The sequence below is a fragment of the Macaca mulatta genome, chromosome 7 (assembly GCF_049350105.2).
Source record: "Macaca mulatta isolate MMU2019108-1 chromosome 7, T2T-MMU8v2.0, whole genome shotgun sequence".
Classification (NCBI taxonomy): domain Eukaryota; kingdom Metazoa; phylum Chordata; class Mammalia; order Primates; family Cercopithecidae; genus Macaca; species Macaca mulatta.
In genome coordinates, this window is record NC_133412.1 from 41,832,348 (window position 1) to 41,846,763 (window position 14,416).

The following is a 14,416-nucleotide window of genomic DNA, read 5'->3' on the forward strand; positions in this document are numbered from 1 at the left end:
CACAGAAAACCACAGTGGAAATGTTACTGTGGATAGAATGAGACCTGGTTGTAGCTGCTTCAACCAGATTGTCTTCCACAAATGGCTATAAGATCCATACATTTGTGTATGTCTTATCACTTATCCCTTTCACCTGGTGCATATATGAATTGTCTCTGTAGCATTGAGCTGGAAGCCCCTGTCTTAGATATTAGGCACGTGACTTGAATTGGGTTACTGGTATATGGGAGTTCAGCTATCCAACTTTGGGCCAACTGGTATGATCTTTATTCAACCCTAGTCAAATATAGAGTTGTCCTCTGGTCAAAGTGCTATGATCAGTAGGTTACCCTGAAGTAAGAAAACGTTTATCTTCTAGTAGAGTGGGGCCTGGGTGGTAGTTTTCCTGTGACACCTTGAATTGCTTTGAAGGAAAATATAAATGAGAACTGTTTATCACAGAGCACAGTTGCTTGCAGGGTATGCTTCCTTGGATCTCTTGTTCTTGCACCTCTTTATCAGACTCATTTCCTTCTCTCTTTCTGCATATTATCACCTCAGTCTTCTTGGAGTTGGTTTTCAGCTAACGAGATTTCAGACCCTGATTTCATGTTCTATCTAGTTCCTCAAAATTCAAACCAAGAAAGCCTATAGCAAATATGTGTTCTTTGTTAATGAATTCCCTATTATTGTTGCTTTAGTTATTAGTTCTTCAACTAACAACTTACAAATCTTTTTTTTTTTTTTTTGAGATGGAGTTTCACTCTTGTTGCCCAGGCTGGAGTGCAATGGTGTGATCTTGGCTCACTGCAACCTCCGTCTCCCAGGTTCAGGTGATCCTCCTGCCTCAGCCTCCCGGGTGGCTGGGATTACAGGTGCCCGCCACCATGCCCAGCTAATTTTTTGTATTTTTAGTAGAAATGGGGTTTCACCATACTGGCCAGGCTGGTTTTGAACTCCTGGCCTAAAGCAATCCACCTGTCTTGGCCTCCCAAAGTGCTAGGATCATAGGCATGAGCCACCATGCCTGGCCAACTTATAAATCTTATATCTGGAGACAGATATACCATTTACAGATCATCTGGGAATCTGTTGTGAAGAGTGACATAGTTCAGGAGTTATTGATCATTTCAGTACAAGAATGAATAAGAATGAAGGGGAGGCCTGAAGATTTGGTGAAAATGCCCATTTGCCACTGAATCAGTGGTGGTTGACAAAAACTGCTAATGAACTTTTTCTCTTATGAAAATGGCAAAAAAAATGAGATTATATATATATATATTAAAAAAAATTTTTTTTTTTTAAATAGAGATGAAGTCTCATCATGTTGCCCAGGCTGGTCTTGAACTCCTGGTTCAAGCGATCTGCCTGCCTTGGCTTCCCAAAGTGCTGGGCCATTACAGTCCTGAGCCATTGCACCTGGCCTAAAAGAAATGTTTTTTTTAGATGACTGGTGAACAATTTCCCTCTGGATAGGAGAAGAAAATGGCTGTTTAGTGGTTAATTACCTGTTATGTTAGACAGATATGAAATTTGTGAAGCATGAAAGCAGAGTAGGCCCACCTCCCCTACTTCTCAGGCTGGAAACCTGGTGAATCAGAGTCCTCATTGGCAAGAATACCAGCAACTTCCTGGAGTCTTTCATCAAGTTTGGTTAGATGCTTGATTTTAGAACCCAAATTCCCTAATCTGTCTGTTGTGCTATGTTAGTGACCCTTAATCTAGTGTTGTCTCTAAACTGGATGTGCAGTCAAAGGTGGTGGCTCATGCCTATAATCCTAGCACTTTGGGAGGCCAAGGAAGGAGGATTCCTTGAGCCCAGGAGTTCAAGACCAGCCTGGGCAACACAGTGAGACCCCATCTCTTGAAAAAAATAAAATTAGCCAGGTCTGGTGGTGTGGGCCTGTAGTCTCCAGTACTCAGGAGGCTGAGGTAGGGTGGCTTGAGCCCTCCAGGTCAAGGCTGTAGTGAGCTACAAACATACCACTGCACTCCAGCCTGGGTGAGAGTGAAACCTTGTCTTTAAAAAAAAAAAAAAATTAGCACATCTGTAGTTCCAGTTACTTGGGAGGCTGAGTCAGGAGGATCACTTGAGCCCAGAAGGTCCAGGCTACAGTGAGCTGTGCTTGCACCAGTTCACTCTAGCCTGGGCAACAGAGTGAGACCCTATCTCAAAATAATTAATTAATAATAAATATAAAATACAAAATATAAATAAAAATATAAAATAAATATAATAATAAATATAAAATAAAATGTGACATCCAGAGCTTATTCACATTCTTCACTTCCCTTCTTTTATTCTTTCTCTGGGTAAGCTGCATTTTAGTTTTCTGACTTTCAGACCAAATATCTCTTACTTGTTAGGATACAATGTAAGTATATAGCAGCTTGTTAGTATGTAATGTGGTCTTTAGTGTCCGGGCCCTGGTTGTGGGGATTATGTTTTTTTTTTTTCTGGAGGTACTGAGGCTCTGCCAAGCTCATTTTGTTTTAATGTGTTTGATAATGAAAAATAATCTCTTCTTCCAATGCATAGGCTTTACTTTATTCCTTGTAGGCCACTTTGCTTTTCACCTCTGTTTCCTGTAAGTTCCCTGAAGTTCAGTGCTAGTAGTAGGAAAAGGGATATTCACCAGGAACTTAGAGATTCACCTGGGAAAGTTGATTTTTATGTTTGCCTTTATTGTGAGGCATCATGGGTCCAAGGAACCTTTGTTATTTAATTTTTCCAGTTCTTCCCACTATTTAACATTTGCTTACTCTGTTAATACACATCAGGGTGGTTTTTCTTTTTTTTTTTTTTTTTTTTTTTTGAGACGGAGTCTCGCTCTGTCGCCCAGGCTGGAGTGCAGTGGCGGGATCTCAGCTCACTGCAAGCTCCGCCTCCCGGGTTCACGCCATTCTCCGGCCTCAGCCTCCCGAGTAGCTGGGACTACAGGCGCCCGCCACCTCGCCCGGCTAGTTTTTTGTATTTCTTAATAGAGACGGGGTTTCACCGTGTTAGCCAGGATGGTTTCGATCTCCTGACCTCGTGATCCGCCCGTCTCGGCCTCCCAAAGTGCTGGGATTACAGGCTTGAGCCACCGCGCCCGGCCTCAGGGTGGTTTTTCTTAAACATAGAGCCATATTGACCACTTGCCAAGACACAAGTTTAAGGATAACACATTAAGAGTAATATCTACTTTTACTTAGAGTTACAGTTCTAAGAGTGTCCAATTCCCAGCATGTGTGTATTCACCATGAATAAAATAACGTTAATGCACAAGTTGGTAAAATCATTTTTTTTTTTTGATACGGAGTCTCGCTCTGTCACCCAGCCTGGATGGAGTGCAGTGGCGCGTTCTTGGCTCACTGAGCCCGGCCCATTCATTGCGTTTTTATTCAACAAGTATTTATTGATTGCCTGCTGTGAACCAGGCACTGTCCTAGATGCTGATGAGTAAACAAAACAAAAATCCCTGTCCTCATGGAGCTTTCGTCCTAGTGAGGTGAGACCAAGTAAAAGTTTTAAATAAGTAAATTACAGTGTATCAGATGATGGTAAAATAAGGCTGGAGAGGACCGGGTGTGGTGGCTCATGCCTGTAATCCCAGCACTTTGGGAGGCCGAGACAGGTGGATCACGAGGTCAATAGATTGAAGCCATCCTGGCTAACACAGTGAAACCCCGTCTCTACTAAAATACAAAAAATTAGCCGGGCGTAGTGGTGGGCACTTGTAGTCCCAGCCACTTGAGAGGCTGAGGCCAGAGAATGGCGTGAACCCGGGAGGCGGAGGTTGCAGTGAACCGAGATCGCACCACTGCACTCCAGCCTGGGCGACAGAGCGAGACTCCGTCTCAAAAAAAAAAATAAAAAATAAGACTGGAGAGGGAGGTTAAGAATGCCAAGTTTGTGGGGAATTTGGTGCTGTGATTTTAAATAGGGTTATCAAGAATATTCACTAAATGTTGACATTTGAACAAAGTTCTGAAGGAAGAGAGGGAAGAAGCCATGGAAATTCCTAGGGTGAAAAGCATTCCAGGAAGAAGGAAAAGGCAAGTCCAAAAAACCTGAGGCAGGAACAACAAAGAAGCCAGTGTGGCAAGAGTGGAATGAAAATGAGGGAGATAAGTAAGAGAAAGTATCAGAGAGGAAATGGGGGGCCAGATTGTCCAGGGACTTGTAGGTGGTAAGCAAGAACTTAAACTTTTATTCTGATTTAGATGAAAACCCATTGGAGAGTTTTAAGCAGAAGAATGGCGTGATATGATATTAAAAAAAAAAAAATTAGTTCTGGTGGCTCTGTTGAGAATAGACCAAGAGGGAAGTTAAGGGCAGAAACAGACCACTTAGGAGGTTATTACAGAAACCCAGGGAGACATGATGGTTGGACCAGGGAAGTAGCCAATGAAGTCTTAAGAAATGGTGAGATATTGGATATATTTTTGCTTTTTTGTTTTGAGACAGGGTCTCACTCTTGCCCAGGCTAGAGTGTGTGCCACCATGCTTGGCTAATTTTTTTAATGTTTTATTTTTTGTAGAGATGAGGTCTTGCCATGTTGCCCAGGCTGGTCCCAAACTCCTGGGCTCAAGCAGTCCTCCTGCCTGGGCCTTCCAAAATTCTGGGATTAGAAGTGTGAGCCACCTGCCTAACCAGAGAAAAGAATTCTATCTCTGGATGGCAAGAGTAAAGATTTAAAAAAAAGCTATCAAGTTCTACTACAGATAGATCAATTAAAATGAGAACTGAGCCGGGCGCGGTGGCTCACACCTGTAATCCCAATACTTTCGGAGGCTGAGACGGGTGGATTACTTGAGGTCAGGAGTTCAAGACCAGCCTGGCCAACATGGTGAAACCCCATTTCTACTAAAAATACAAAATTAGCTGGGCGTGGTGGCAGACGTCTGTAATCCCAGCTACTCGGGAGGCTGAGGCAGGAGAATCGCTTGAACCCGGGAAGCAGAGGTTGCAGTGAGCCAATATCACACCATTGCACTCCAGCTTGGGTGACAGAGTGAGATTCCATCTCAAAAAAAAAAAAAAAGGCCAGGTGCAGTGGCTCACGCCTATAATCCCAGCACTTTGGGAGGCCGAGGCAGGCGGATCACAAGGTCAAGAGATTGAGACCATCCTGGCCAACATGGTGAAACCCCATCTCTACTAAAAATACAAAAATTAGCTGGGCATGGTGGCAGGCACCTGTAATCCCAGCTACTTGGGAGGCTGAGGCAGGAGAATTGCTTGAACCCGGGAGGCAGAGGTTGCAGTGAGCCGAGATTGTGCCACTGCACTCCAGCCTGTGTGAGAACGCAAGACTCCGTCTCAAAAAAAAAAAAAAAAAGGTGAGAACTGAGAATTGACCATTTGATTTAGCAATATGGAAGTCAACAGTGACCTTTACAAGAATAATTTTGATGGAATGATGAGAGCGAAAGCCTATTTATAGTGAATTGGAGAAAAAAGTACGAGAGAAATTAAAGGCAGATTTAAAGAATCTAAAGAAATTAAAGGAGTACAGATAATCTTTTGATGAATTTTGTTGTAATGGGAATCTGAGAAATTAGTAGTAGCTGGAGGAGGATGTGGGATCTGGATAAGAGACTTTGTTTCATGTCAGACATTACAGGATGTTTGTGTGTTAATAGGATTGATCCAGTAGAGAGGCAAAAGTTATTGATATGGAAGAAAGAGGAGAGATTGGCTGAAATGGTTTGTGGTGTTGGAAAAGCAGAGCTGTGATTGTCCTTTGCCTCAATGGTCTCTAAGCCACAGGGAAGGAAAAATAGGAAAATTAAAGAGATGGTAATTATGACTGCTGCTGCTCTGGTCTCTGTAGAATTAGGTTTAGTGATCTTGATGGCAGCCTCTGGTTTTATTTGTGCCAAAGCACCTCAGCATGGATCTTGTGCAGAGCTTATTTCCTTCTAATACCCAGCAATAACAGCTGGGCCTTGCTTTTCTTTGGCTTCTGAAGATAAAAGGGGTAAGAAAGAAGAGGGTTTACCCTTGTGTCTTTAGCCTTACTTTTCTACCATGAACATTTGACCCTGCCTATTAATATGATTATGGCCGATAGTTAATATTAAGTTTGTTTTATTGGCTGAGTGTGGTGGCTCTCTCCTATAATCCCAGAACTTTGGGAGGTTGAGGCAGGAGAATCATTTGGGTCCAGGAGTTTGAGATCAGCCTTGGCAACATAGCGAGACCCCATCTCTTAAAAAAAAAACAAAATAAAAACAAAGTACATGTCCCACCTCTTCCACACTGAAAGCCATGGTGTGTGGGCAGGACCAGATGCTGCTAAAAATCCCTTCCGTTTTCCCCACAGCATCACTTATCATGTAGGACAAGAGTGGTCAGTAAAAAAGTTTAACTATTCATGCTTCTAGTTACAGAGAAATTTGAATTTCCTTACTTTTTAAAATGAAACTTTTAGTGGCTTAGACTTTAGGAGGCATATCTTAGCAGTCAAATAAGGGTGGAAAATACAGGTAATTTCATACTTTTGATGGTAGTTACTACGAGAAAGGCTTCTCTGGTAATGAAGTCTGACCCAGAAGCCTATGAGTCATATTTGTTGAACATGCCAAACATAAGACATAATAAGATAGGAAATAATGAAATTCCAGATCAGTTAACCATTGCTAACCCCCAATTGTTCTTAAATTGTGATTGTGTAGCCAGCATAGTCTTACTCTAGGTTCTGTGTCTGTTTTTACAAAAAAAGTAAAAGTCCTAACTATTCACACAGATTTGTTTTATGATAAGAGATCCAAAGGAGGTTTCTAAATAATTTTCAGAATTGCTCTACCAGTTACCTTTTCACCCGAAGTAGATCTGGAAAGCATCCAGCAAAACAGCTTTTGCATGTTCATACCTTTCAGAATGAATCATCTTCCTTCCGTTTAGCGAGAGAAGGGCTATGTGTACTGTTTCTGGCAGAATTTCCACAGATGTTTTATTTTTCTTAAGTGTTCCAGTGCTTCACATGAGTTGAACCTTGTGGGTACCTGATGTTCCCCAAGGAGATCTCTGAATCTCCTGATTCTTGGTTGTTTGTGATAAAAGAACAGTCAGTTCTGATTCTTCTGGGAGGATTTCAGGTATCCTTTTTTTTTTTTCAATGAAGTTGTTCCCACTAAAGGAAATCAGAGATGGCAGGCAATAGATTGTATAATGCTGTACTAAGGATTGTAGAAAGGTGTGGGTTTGTTCTTGCTTGTTAAGCATAATCCTCTTCACCTGTGAAATGGAGAGTACTATCATCAGAATGTTGAGGTGAAATCTGGGACATCTTCTGATCTCCTTAAATTCAAAACTTGTCCCAACTAGCCTGAACTTTTTATTTTTATATTTCACAGTTTCCAGACATCAGTCAAGAATCTGATTCTCCATTTGTTTTCATCTGCAAAAATCCTCAGGAAATGGTTGTGAAGTTTCCTATTAAAGGAAATCCAAAAATCTGTAAGTCATGATTTTTTTTTCTTTAAGACCAGTCAAGTGCAGTAGTGAGGAATGGGGAAAAAAGTAGAACAAGGAGTTTAATCTGTAACTGACTGTGAACAATCAGTTGAAGTAACCCACTACCTTTGGATCAGCCTGTAAGTCATCATCTTTGATGGTCTAATTTTCTTTTCTTTTCTTTTTATTTTTTTGTCTTGCATCTCACTTGTCTAGATTTTTATAAAATCTTCCCTTTTGGCTGGGCATGGTGGCTCATGCCTGTAATCCCAGCACTTTGGGAGGCTGAGGCAGGCGGATCACGAGGTCAAGGCATCAAGACCATCCTGGCCAACATGGTGAAACCCCATCTCTACTAAGATTAAAAAAAAAAAAAAAATAGCTGGGTGTGGTGGCATGTGCCTGTAGTGCCTGTAGTCCCAGCTGAGAACTGGGAAGCTGAGGCAGGAGAAGCGCTTGAACCTGGGAGGCAGAGGTTACAGTGAGCTGAGATTGTGCCATTGCACTCCAGCCTGGTAACAGAGTGAGGCTCCGTCTCAAAAAAAAAAAAAAAAAAATTTTTTTTTACTGTGTTCTGTATGTCCCTAGTGTTGGAGGCTTAATATAATTATGCTTATCAATAACTTTGTTAGGTTAACTACAGTAAAGCCTTTCCAAAGTATACCTTGATCCACAATTATCGGCATAGTAAGTCACTCGAAACTTCTATTTCAGATCCTATTACATTAAAATGCTATTTGTCAGCCAAAAGAGTGTTTTGCCCCACTGTACTGCTCATTAAAGGAAGTAGTAAGGCAGTGCAGTGGCAACATTGTCATTTATCCATTTATTCATTGTTCAGTATTCAACTCAAGAATAAGGGCTGGGCGTGGTGGCTCATGCCTGTAATCCCAGCACTTTGGGAGGCTCAGATGGGTGGATCATCTGAGGTCAGGAGTTCGAGACCAGCCTGGTCAACATGGTGAAACCCCATCTCTACTAAAAATACAAAAAATTAACTGGGCATGGTGGTGGGCGCCTGTAATCCCAGCTACTCGGGAGGCTGAGATGGGAGAATCGCTTGAACTTGGGAGGTGGAGGTTGCAGTTGAGCTGAGATTGCGCCACTGCACTCCAGCCTAGGCAACAAGAGTGAAACTCCATCTCAAAAAAAAAAAAGACTTAACATTTTAAGTATTTATTGAGCATCTGTTTTAGAGACACCACTTCCCACATTTCTCTTCATTATTGGTTCCCAGAGTACGGCCTTGGCTCTCTTGCTTTTCATTCCTTTTTAAAATTTTTATTAGTTAATTGATTGAGACAGGGTCTTGCTCTGTCACCCAGGCTGGAGTGCAGTGGCATGATCATGGCCCACTGTAGCCTACACCTCCCAGGTCTAATCCTCCCACATCAGCGTCCTGAGTAGCTGGGACCCATCTTGTCTTCCTCTGTCCCAGAGCAGCCTCTTCTATTTCAAAGCAGTCTCAAAACACATACAGTGGGCCAGGCGCTGTGGCTTACGCCTGTAATCCCAGCACTTGGGGAGGCCGAGGCGGGTGGATCACAAGGTCAGAAGATCGAGACCATCCTGGCTAACACAGTGAAACCCTGTTTGTACTAAACATACAAAAAATTAGCCAGGCATGGTAGCAGGTGCCTGTAGTCCCGGCTACTCGGGAGGCTGAGGCAGGAGAATGGTGTGAACCCGGGAGGTAGAGCTTACAGTGAGTCGAGGCTGCACCACTGCACTCCAGCCTGGGCAACAGAGCGAGACTCCGTCTCAAAACAAAACAAAACAAAACAAAAAAACCCCACATATATAGTGGTGGTGTCCTCCCTGCCTAACATCCTTGGAAAAGCAACATCAGCAACTCTCTCCCATTTGCTCATGTCAGTTACCATTTTGTGCCTCTTTGTCACTGCTTTCCCATTGTATGAATTGCGTGATTCTAGGGCATGCATTGTCCTCACTGGTGCACAACTCTCCCTCATCCAATACTTTGGGGACCAACTAGCCATTTTATAAATCTATGCCCTAGAGAAGTACTTCTCAAACTATAATGTAACTAAAAATCACCTAGCAAGCTGTTAAAACACAGGTTCCTCAATCCTGCTCTCAGGTGATACTGATGCTGTTGGCCAGCTGGCTACACTTTAAGTAGCACTGCTTTGAATCAAAAAATGAAATGCTTGGAGTAGGAATTCATATTAATGTATATTTACTGCAACATTCAGGCAACATTTTGATTGATAAGATCCTAAGATTCCTACACATTGGAAGATCTGAACCAAGTTGCCCTTAACTGACACAAATTATTTACTTCAGACGGTACTCCAGTTGGTGGCCCAGTAGCCCTGGAAATCCTTTCTTTTCTCCACTATTAAGGATTTATTTATTTTTGAGATAGGGCCTCGGCCTGTCACCTAGCCTGGAGTGCAGTTGTGCAATTATGACTCATTGCAGCCTCCACTTCCTGGGATAAAGTAATCCTCCCACCTCAGCCCCCAAAGTAGCTGGGACTACAGGTATGTGCCACCACACCCAGATGATTTTTAAATTTTTGGTAGAGATGAGGTCTCACTATGTTGCCCAGTTTGGTCTCAAGTGATCCTCCTGCCTTGGCCTCCTAAAGTGTTAGGATTACAGGTGTGAGCCACCACACCTGGCCCTATTTAGAATTTAGATCTCCATTTTACCCTCTCTCTGTTTTGGTTCTGGCAGTCTACCCCTTCCTCCTCCATTTCATTTTCACCTTCCTCTAGGCACTGGTGGCAACACTGGTGGTAGGAGGAAACGGTGGTAGATACTCTCTCTCAGACCCACTGTTACTTGATCTTTAGTCCTACTTCCCTTTTCGTAGCTTCTTCCCCTGGCTTGGTTTTCATCTGCTGCCTAAAGTCCTGTGAAAAAATGTTCTGTGTGGGGTTTAGATATTTCTCTGAAACGTTTTACTTTAGTACTTTCTCTATAACTTCAGGACCTTTAGGGCCTTCATTTTTCTCCATAAGGTTTCATGATGGGGAGGGGAGTGACATTCTTAGGAGAAAGCTTTAATAAATTCCTATCTTTAGGCCGGGCGCAATGGCTCACGCCTGTAATCCTAGCACTTTGGGAGGCTGAGGTGGATCACAAGGTCAGGAGATCGGGACCACAGTGAAACCCTGTCTCTACTAAAAATACAAAAAATTAGCCGGGCGTGGTGGCGGGCGCCTGTAGTCCCAGCTACTTGGGAGGCTGAGGCAGGAGAATGGCGTGAACCCAGGAGGCGGAGTTTGCAGTGAGCTGAGATCACGCCACTGCACTCCAGCCTGGGTTGACAGAGCGAGACTCTGTCTCAAAAAAAAAAAAAAATTCCTATCTTTTTCCTATTGTTTCTGTTAGTTAATGGTAGACTAGACAAGGTTAAAAACTGCACAGAAACAATAGGTAGTGAAAATCTTATTTTGAGATGGGGTCTTACTCTGTCATGCAGGTTGGAGTGCAGTGGAACAATCTCGACTCACTGCAACCTCCACCTCCCAGGCTCAAGTGATCTTCCCACCTCAGCCTCCTAGGTAGCTGGGACCACAGGCGCACGCCACCATGCCTGGCTAATTTTTTGTATTTTTGCTAGAAATGGGGTCTTGCCATGTTGCCCAGGCTGATCTCGAACTCCTGAGCTCAGGTGATCCATTTACCTCGGCCTCTCTAAAAACCTCCTACTCTGCCAGAACTCTCTTCCGTTAGGTCCTAGGGGATACCTCCAGTAGTTTAAGCTGGAAAAGTCTTTAATCCCAGTTACATTGGGGAAAATACATACACGCCTCTTAATTTGGAATGGTTATCACATTTTCCCCTAGATATATTATTACATGAAGTGATTAAGTTTAATAGCATTAATAATATTAATACTTGGTCAGGCACAGTGGCTCATGTCTGTAATCCCAGCACTTTAGGAAGCTGAGGCAGGAGGATCCCTTGAAGCCAGGAATTTGAGACCAGCCTGAGTAACATAGCGAGACCCTGTCTCTACAAAAAAAAAAAAAAAAAAAAAATTATTCCAGTGTGGTGGCATGTGCCTGTAGTGCCAGCTACTTGGGAGGCTGAGGCAGAAATATTGCTTCAGCCCAGGAGTTCAAGGCTGCAATGCGCTATGATTGCAATACTGCATTCCAGCTTGGATGACAGAGCGAGATCCTGTCTCTAAAAAAAAATTAATTAATAGTCTGCTTTACTTATAACACTATGGCTTAATTTTTTTTTTTTTTTTTTTTGTGGGATGGCTTAGGAACGTAGCCACCCTTTACAGATTAGTTCTATGATAAATATATTTGAAATTCCAAACTTTTATTTTTGAGACAGGGGTCTCACTATGTTGCCTAGGCTGGCCTTGAACTCTGGGTTCAAGAGGTCCTCCTGCCTGAGCCTCCCAAGTAGCTGGAACTACAGATACACACTACTACTCCTGGCTTCAGGTTCTAAACTTCAGACTTGCAAATAAACTTTTAGAATATGACCCATTTATGTGTTGTATCATATATATATATATATATTATGTGTTGTATCATATATATGTATATAAATGCCTTAAAGGTGTATACTTTGATTTGTTTGTTTTTGGAAGTGTAAATTTGAGTTTGCTTGACCTTAATTGTGTCTCCTGAAATTGAAGTAATTCAGAAAAAAGCAATATACAGTAGGGTATCACCTGGCTCTGTGTCTGCTTTATATAGGTTGAATACTCAGATAAAGGAAAATTTTTAAATTTAACAACATGCTCTATAAACTAATGCACCTTATATCTTTTGCAAACCATGTGAAAATTCCTGTGAGAGTTATATCAATTGATGACAAATATTTTTTCCCCTTTTAACTTCTTGCCCATCTGCTGCACATGCATTTGATTTTCTTTTAGGCACTATGATTGAGGATGTGGTTTAACACTGAAATGATTTAGGTATTAAATGTAAAAATACTGGGGAAATACAGAAACTAAGTGTTACACCCTACCCTGAAGAGGATGTATTGTATCTTACTGTGGTCCACTATCCAGATCCTGATCTTAGAAGCCCAGGCTGAACTAGAATTCAGAGCTTAAAGTTCCTGCAATCTAAGGACAGTCGTGATGACTGCTGCTTTCCACAAGAAGCCCTGGTCCCTTACCATCATTGCCCACAGCTGGCCCAAGAGTTGCCTCTATTGGCAATCACTCTATTAGACTTTAGGGATACAAAATGTCCATGATTGTAAGGAGTTCACAGATTGTTGGCAAAAGTCTGATTTTTTTTAGGCAGCCTAAGGGATGAAAGAACGTCTGAATTCCTGGGAATATACTGGAAATCCTTGTTCTTCTTGTATCTTGTTTCTCCTATTAGCTTTCCATTTTAGACATCATCACTGAAGCCAGAGATTAGTCTGCCTACCATTGGGTGTTTTATTCTGATGGGTTGATCTTACCTGAGCTGGTCTCACTTGAGGGCTTTCATAATCATACTGGAGTTTCCTGAAACGTAAAATAGGAATGTTCTTATTCAGTGAAGCTTTAAGAATGTGAAGAAAATGATATGTATTTTTTTCTTATGAGGAATCTGAAATAAGTAATTAAAAGACTTGCCTGGGGTTATATGGTAAATGAAAGATGAAATTGAAACCATAACTAAGAAACCTAACTCCCAAGCCTCAGCATAAATAATATGACCACCCTTACTTCTTCCGGAGACTTTGAATTTATGAAGCCTTTTTTTTTTTTTTTTTTTTGAGATGGGATCTTGCTCTGTTGCCCAGGCTGGAGTGCACTGGCAAGATCTCAGCTCACTGCAACCTCTGCCTCCTGGGTTCAAGCAATTCTCCTACCTCGGCCTCCCGAGTAGCTGGGATTACAGGTGAGCGCCACCACACCCAACTAATGTTTGTATTTTTAGTAGAGATGGGGTTTCACCATGTTGGTCAGGCTGGTCTTGAACTCCTGACCTCAAGTGATTTGCTTGCCTTGGCCTCCCAAAGTGCTGGGAGTACAGACATAAGCCACACCCAGCCTGAAGCACTTTAATATATATTATTTTAGTTATAGGCTGAGCATCCCAAATCTGAATTTTTTTTTTTTTTTTTTTGAGATGGAGTCTCGCTGTGTCGCCCAGGCTGGAGTGCAGTGGCCGGATCTCAGCTCACTGCAAGCTCCACCTCCCAGGTTCACGCCATTCTCCTGCCTCAGCCTCCTGAGTAGCTGGGACTACAGGCGCCCGCCACCTCGCCCGGCTAGTTTTTTGTATTTTTTAGTAGAGACGGGGTTTCACTGTGTTAGCCAGGATGGTCTCAATCTCCTGACCTCGTGATCCGCCCATCTCGGCCTCCCAGAGTGCTGGGATTACAGGCTTGAGCCACCGCGCCCGGCCAGAATTTTTTTTTTTTTTTTTTTTGAGACTGGGTCTCACTCTGTCACCCAGGCTGGAGTGTAGTGGTGTGAACTCAGCTCACTGCAACCTCTGCTTCCCTGGCTCAAGCAATTCTCCCACCTCAGCCTCCCAAGTAGCTGGGACTATAGGCCTGTACCACCATACCCGGCTAATTTTTTATTGCTTTTATTTTTATTATTATTATTATTATTTTTTTGAGTTTTACTCTTGTTGCCCAGGCTGGAGTGCAATGGTACAATCTCAGCTCACTGGAACTTCCACCTCCTAGGTTCAAGCGATTCTGCTGCCTCAGCCTCCTGAGTAGCTGGAATTATAGATGCCCTCCACCATGCCCAACTAATTTTTGTATTTTGAGTAGAGACGGGGTTTCACCATTTTGACCAGGCTAGTCTTAAACTTCTGACCTCAGGTGATCTGCCTGCCTCCCAAAGTGCAGGGATTACAGACGTGAGCCACTGTGCCCGGCCCAAAAAAAAAAAAAAAAATCTTTTTTTTAGATAGGGTCTCACTCTGTTGCTCACGCTGGAGGGCAATAGCATGAGATCTTGGCTCACTGCAACCTCTGCCTCCTGGGCTCAAGCCATCCTCCTGTCTCAGCCTCCCGAGTAGCTGGGACTC

At 42.7% G+C, this 14,416-nt stretch overlaps 1 protein-coding gene and 1 long non-coding RNA gene across 3 annotated transcripts in view; one reads left to right on the forward strand and one right to left on the reverse strand.

The window, feature by feature from the left end:
- Positions 1-14,416, forward strand: part of TRIP4 (thyroid hormone receptor interactor 4) — a 72,152-nt gene that overhangs the window by 54,216 nt on the left and 3,520 nt on the right. For both annotated transcript variants that reach the window (XM_077938090.1, NM_001266220.1), the window contains one exon: positions 7,325-7,427. In XM_077938090.1, the coding sequence (XP_077794216.1) occupies positions 7,325-7,427 (103 nt within the window). The remainder of the gene's footprint in view (positions 1-7,324; positions 7,428-14,416) is intronic.
- Positions 1-14,416, reverse strand: part of LOC106999213 (uncharacterized) — a 39,830-nt gene that overhangs the window by 15,822 nt on the left and 9,592 nt on the right. The window contains exons 2-3 of the long non-coding RNA XR_001445939.3: positions 12,843-12,888; positions 6,841-7,205 (exon numbers count right to left, since the gene is read on the reverse strand). This is a non-coding gene — a long non-coding RNA (uncharacterized LOC106999213). The remainder of the gene's footprint in view (positions 1-6,840; positions 7,206-12,842; positions 12,889-14,416) is intronic.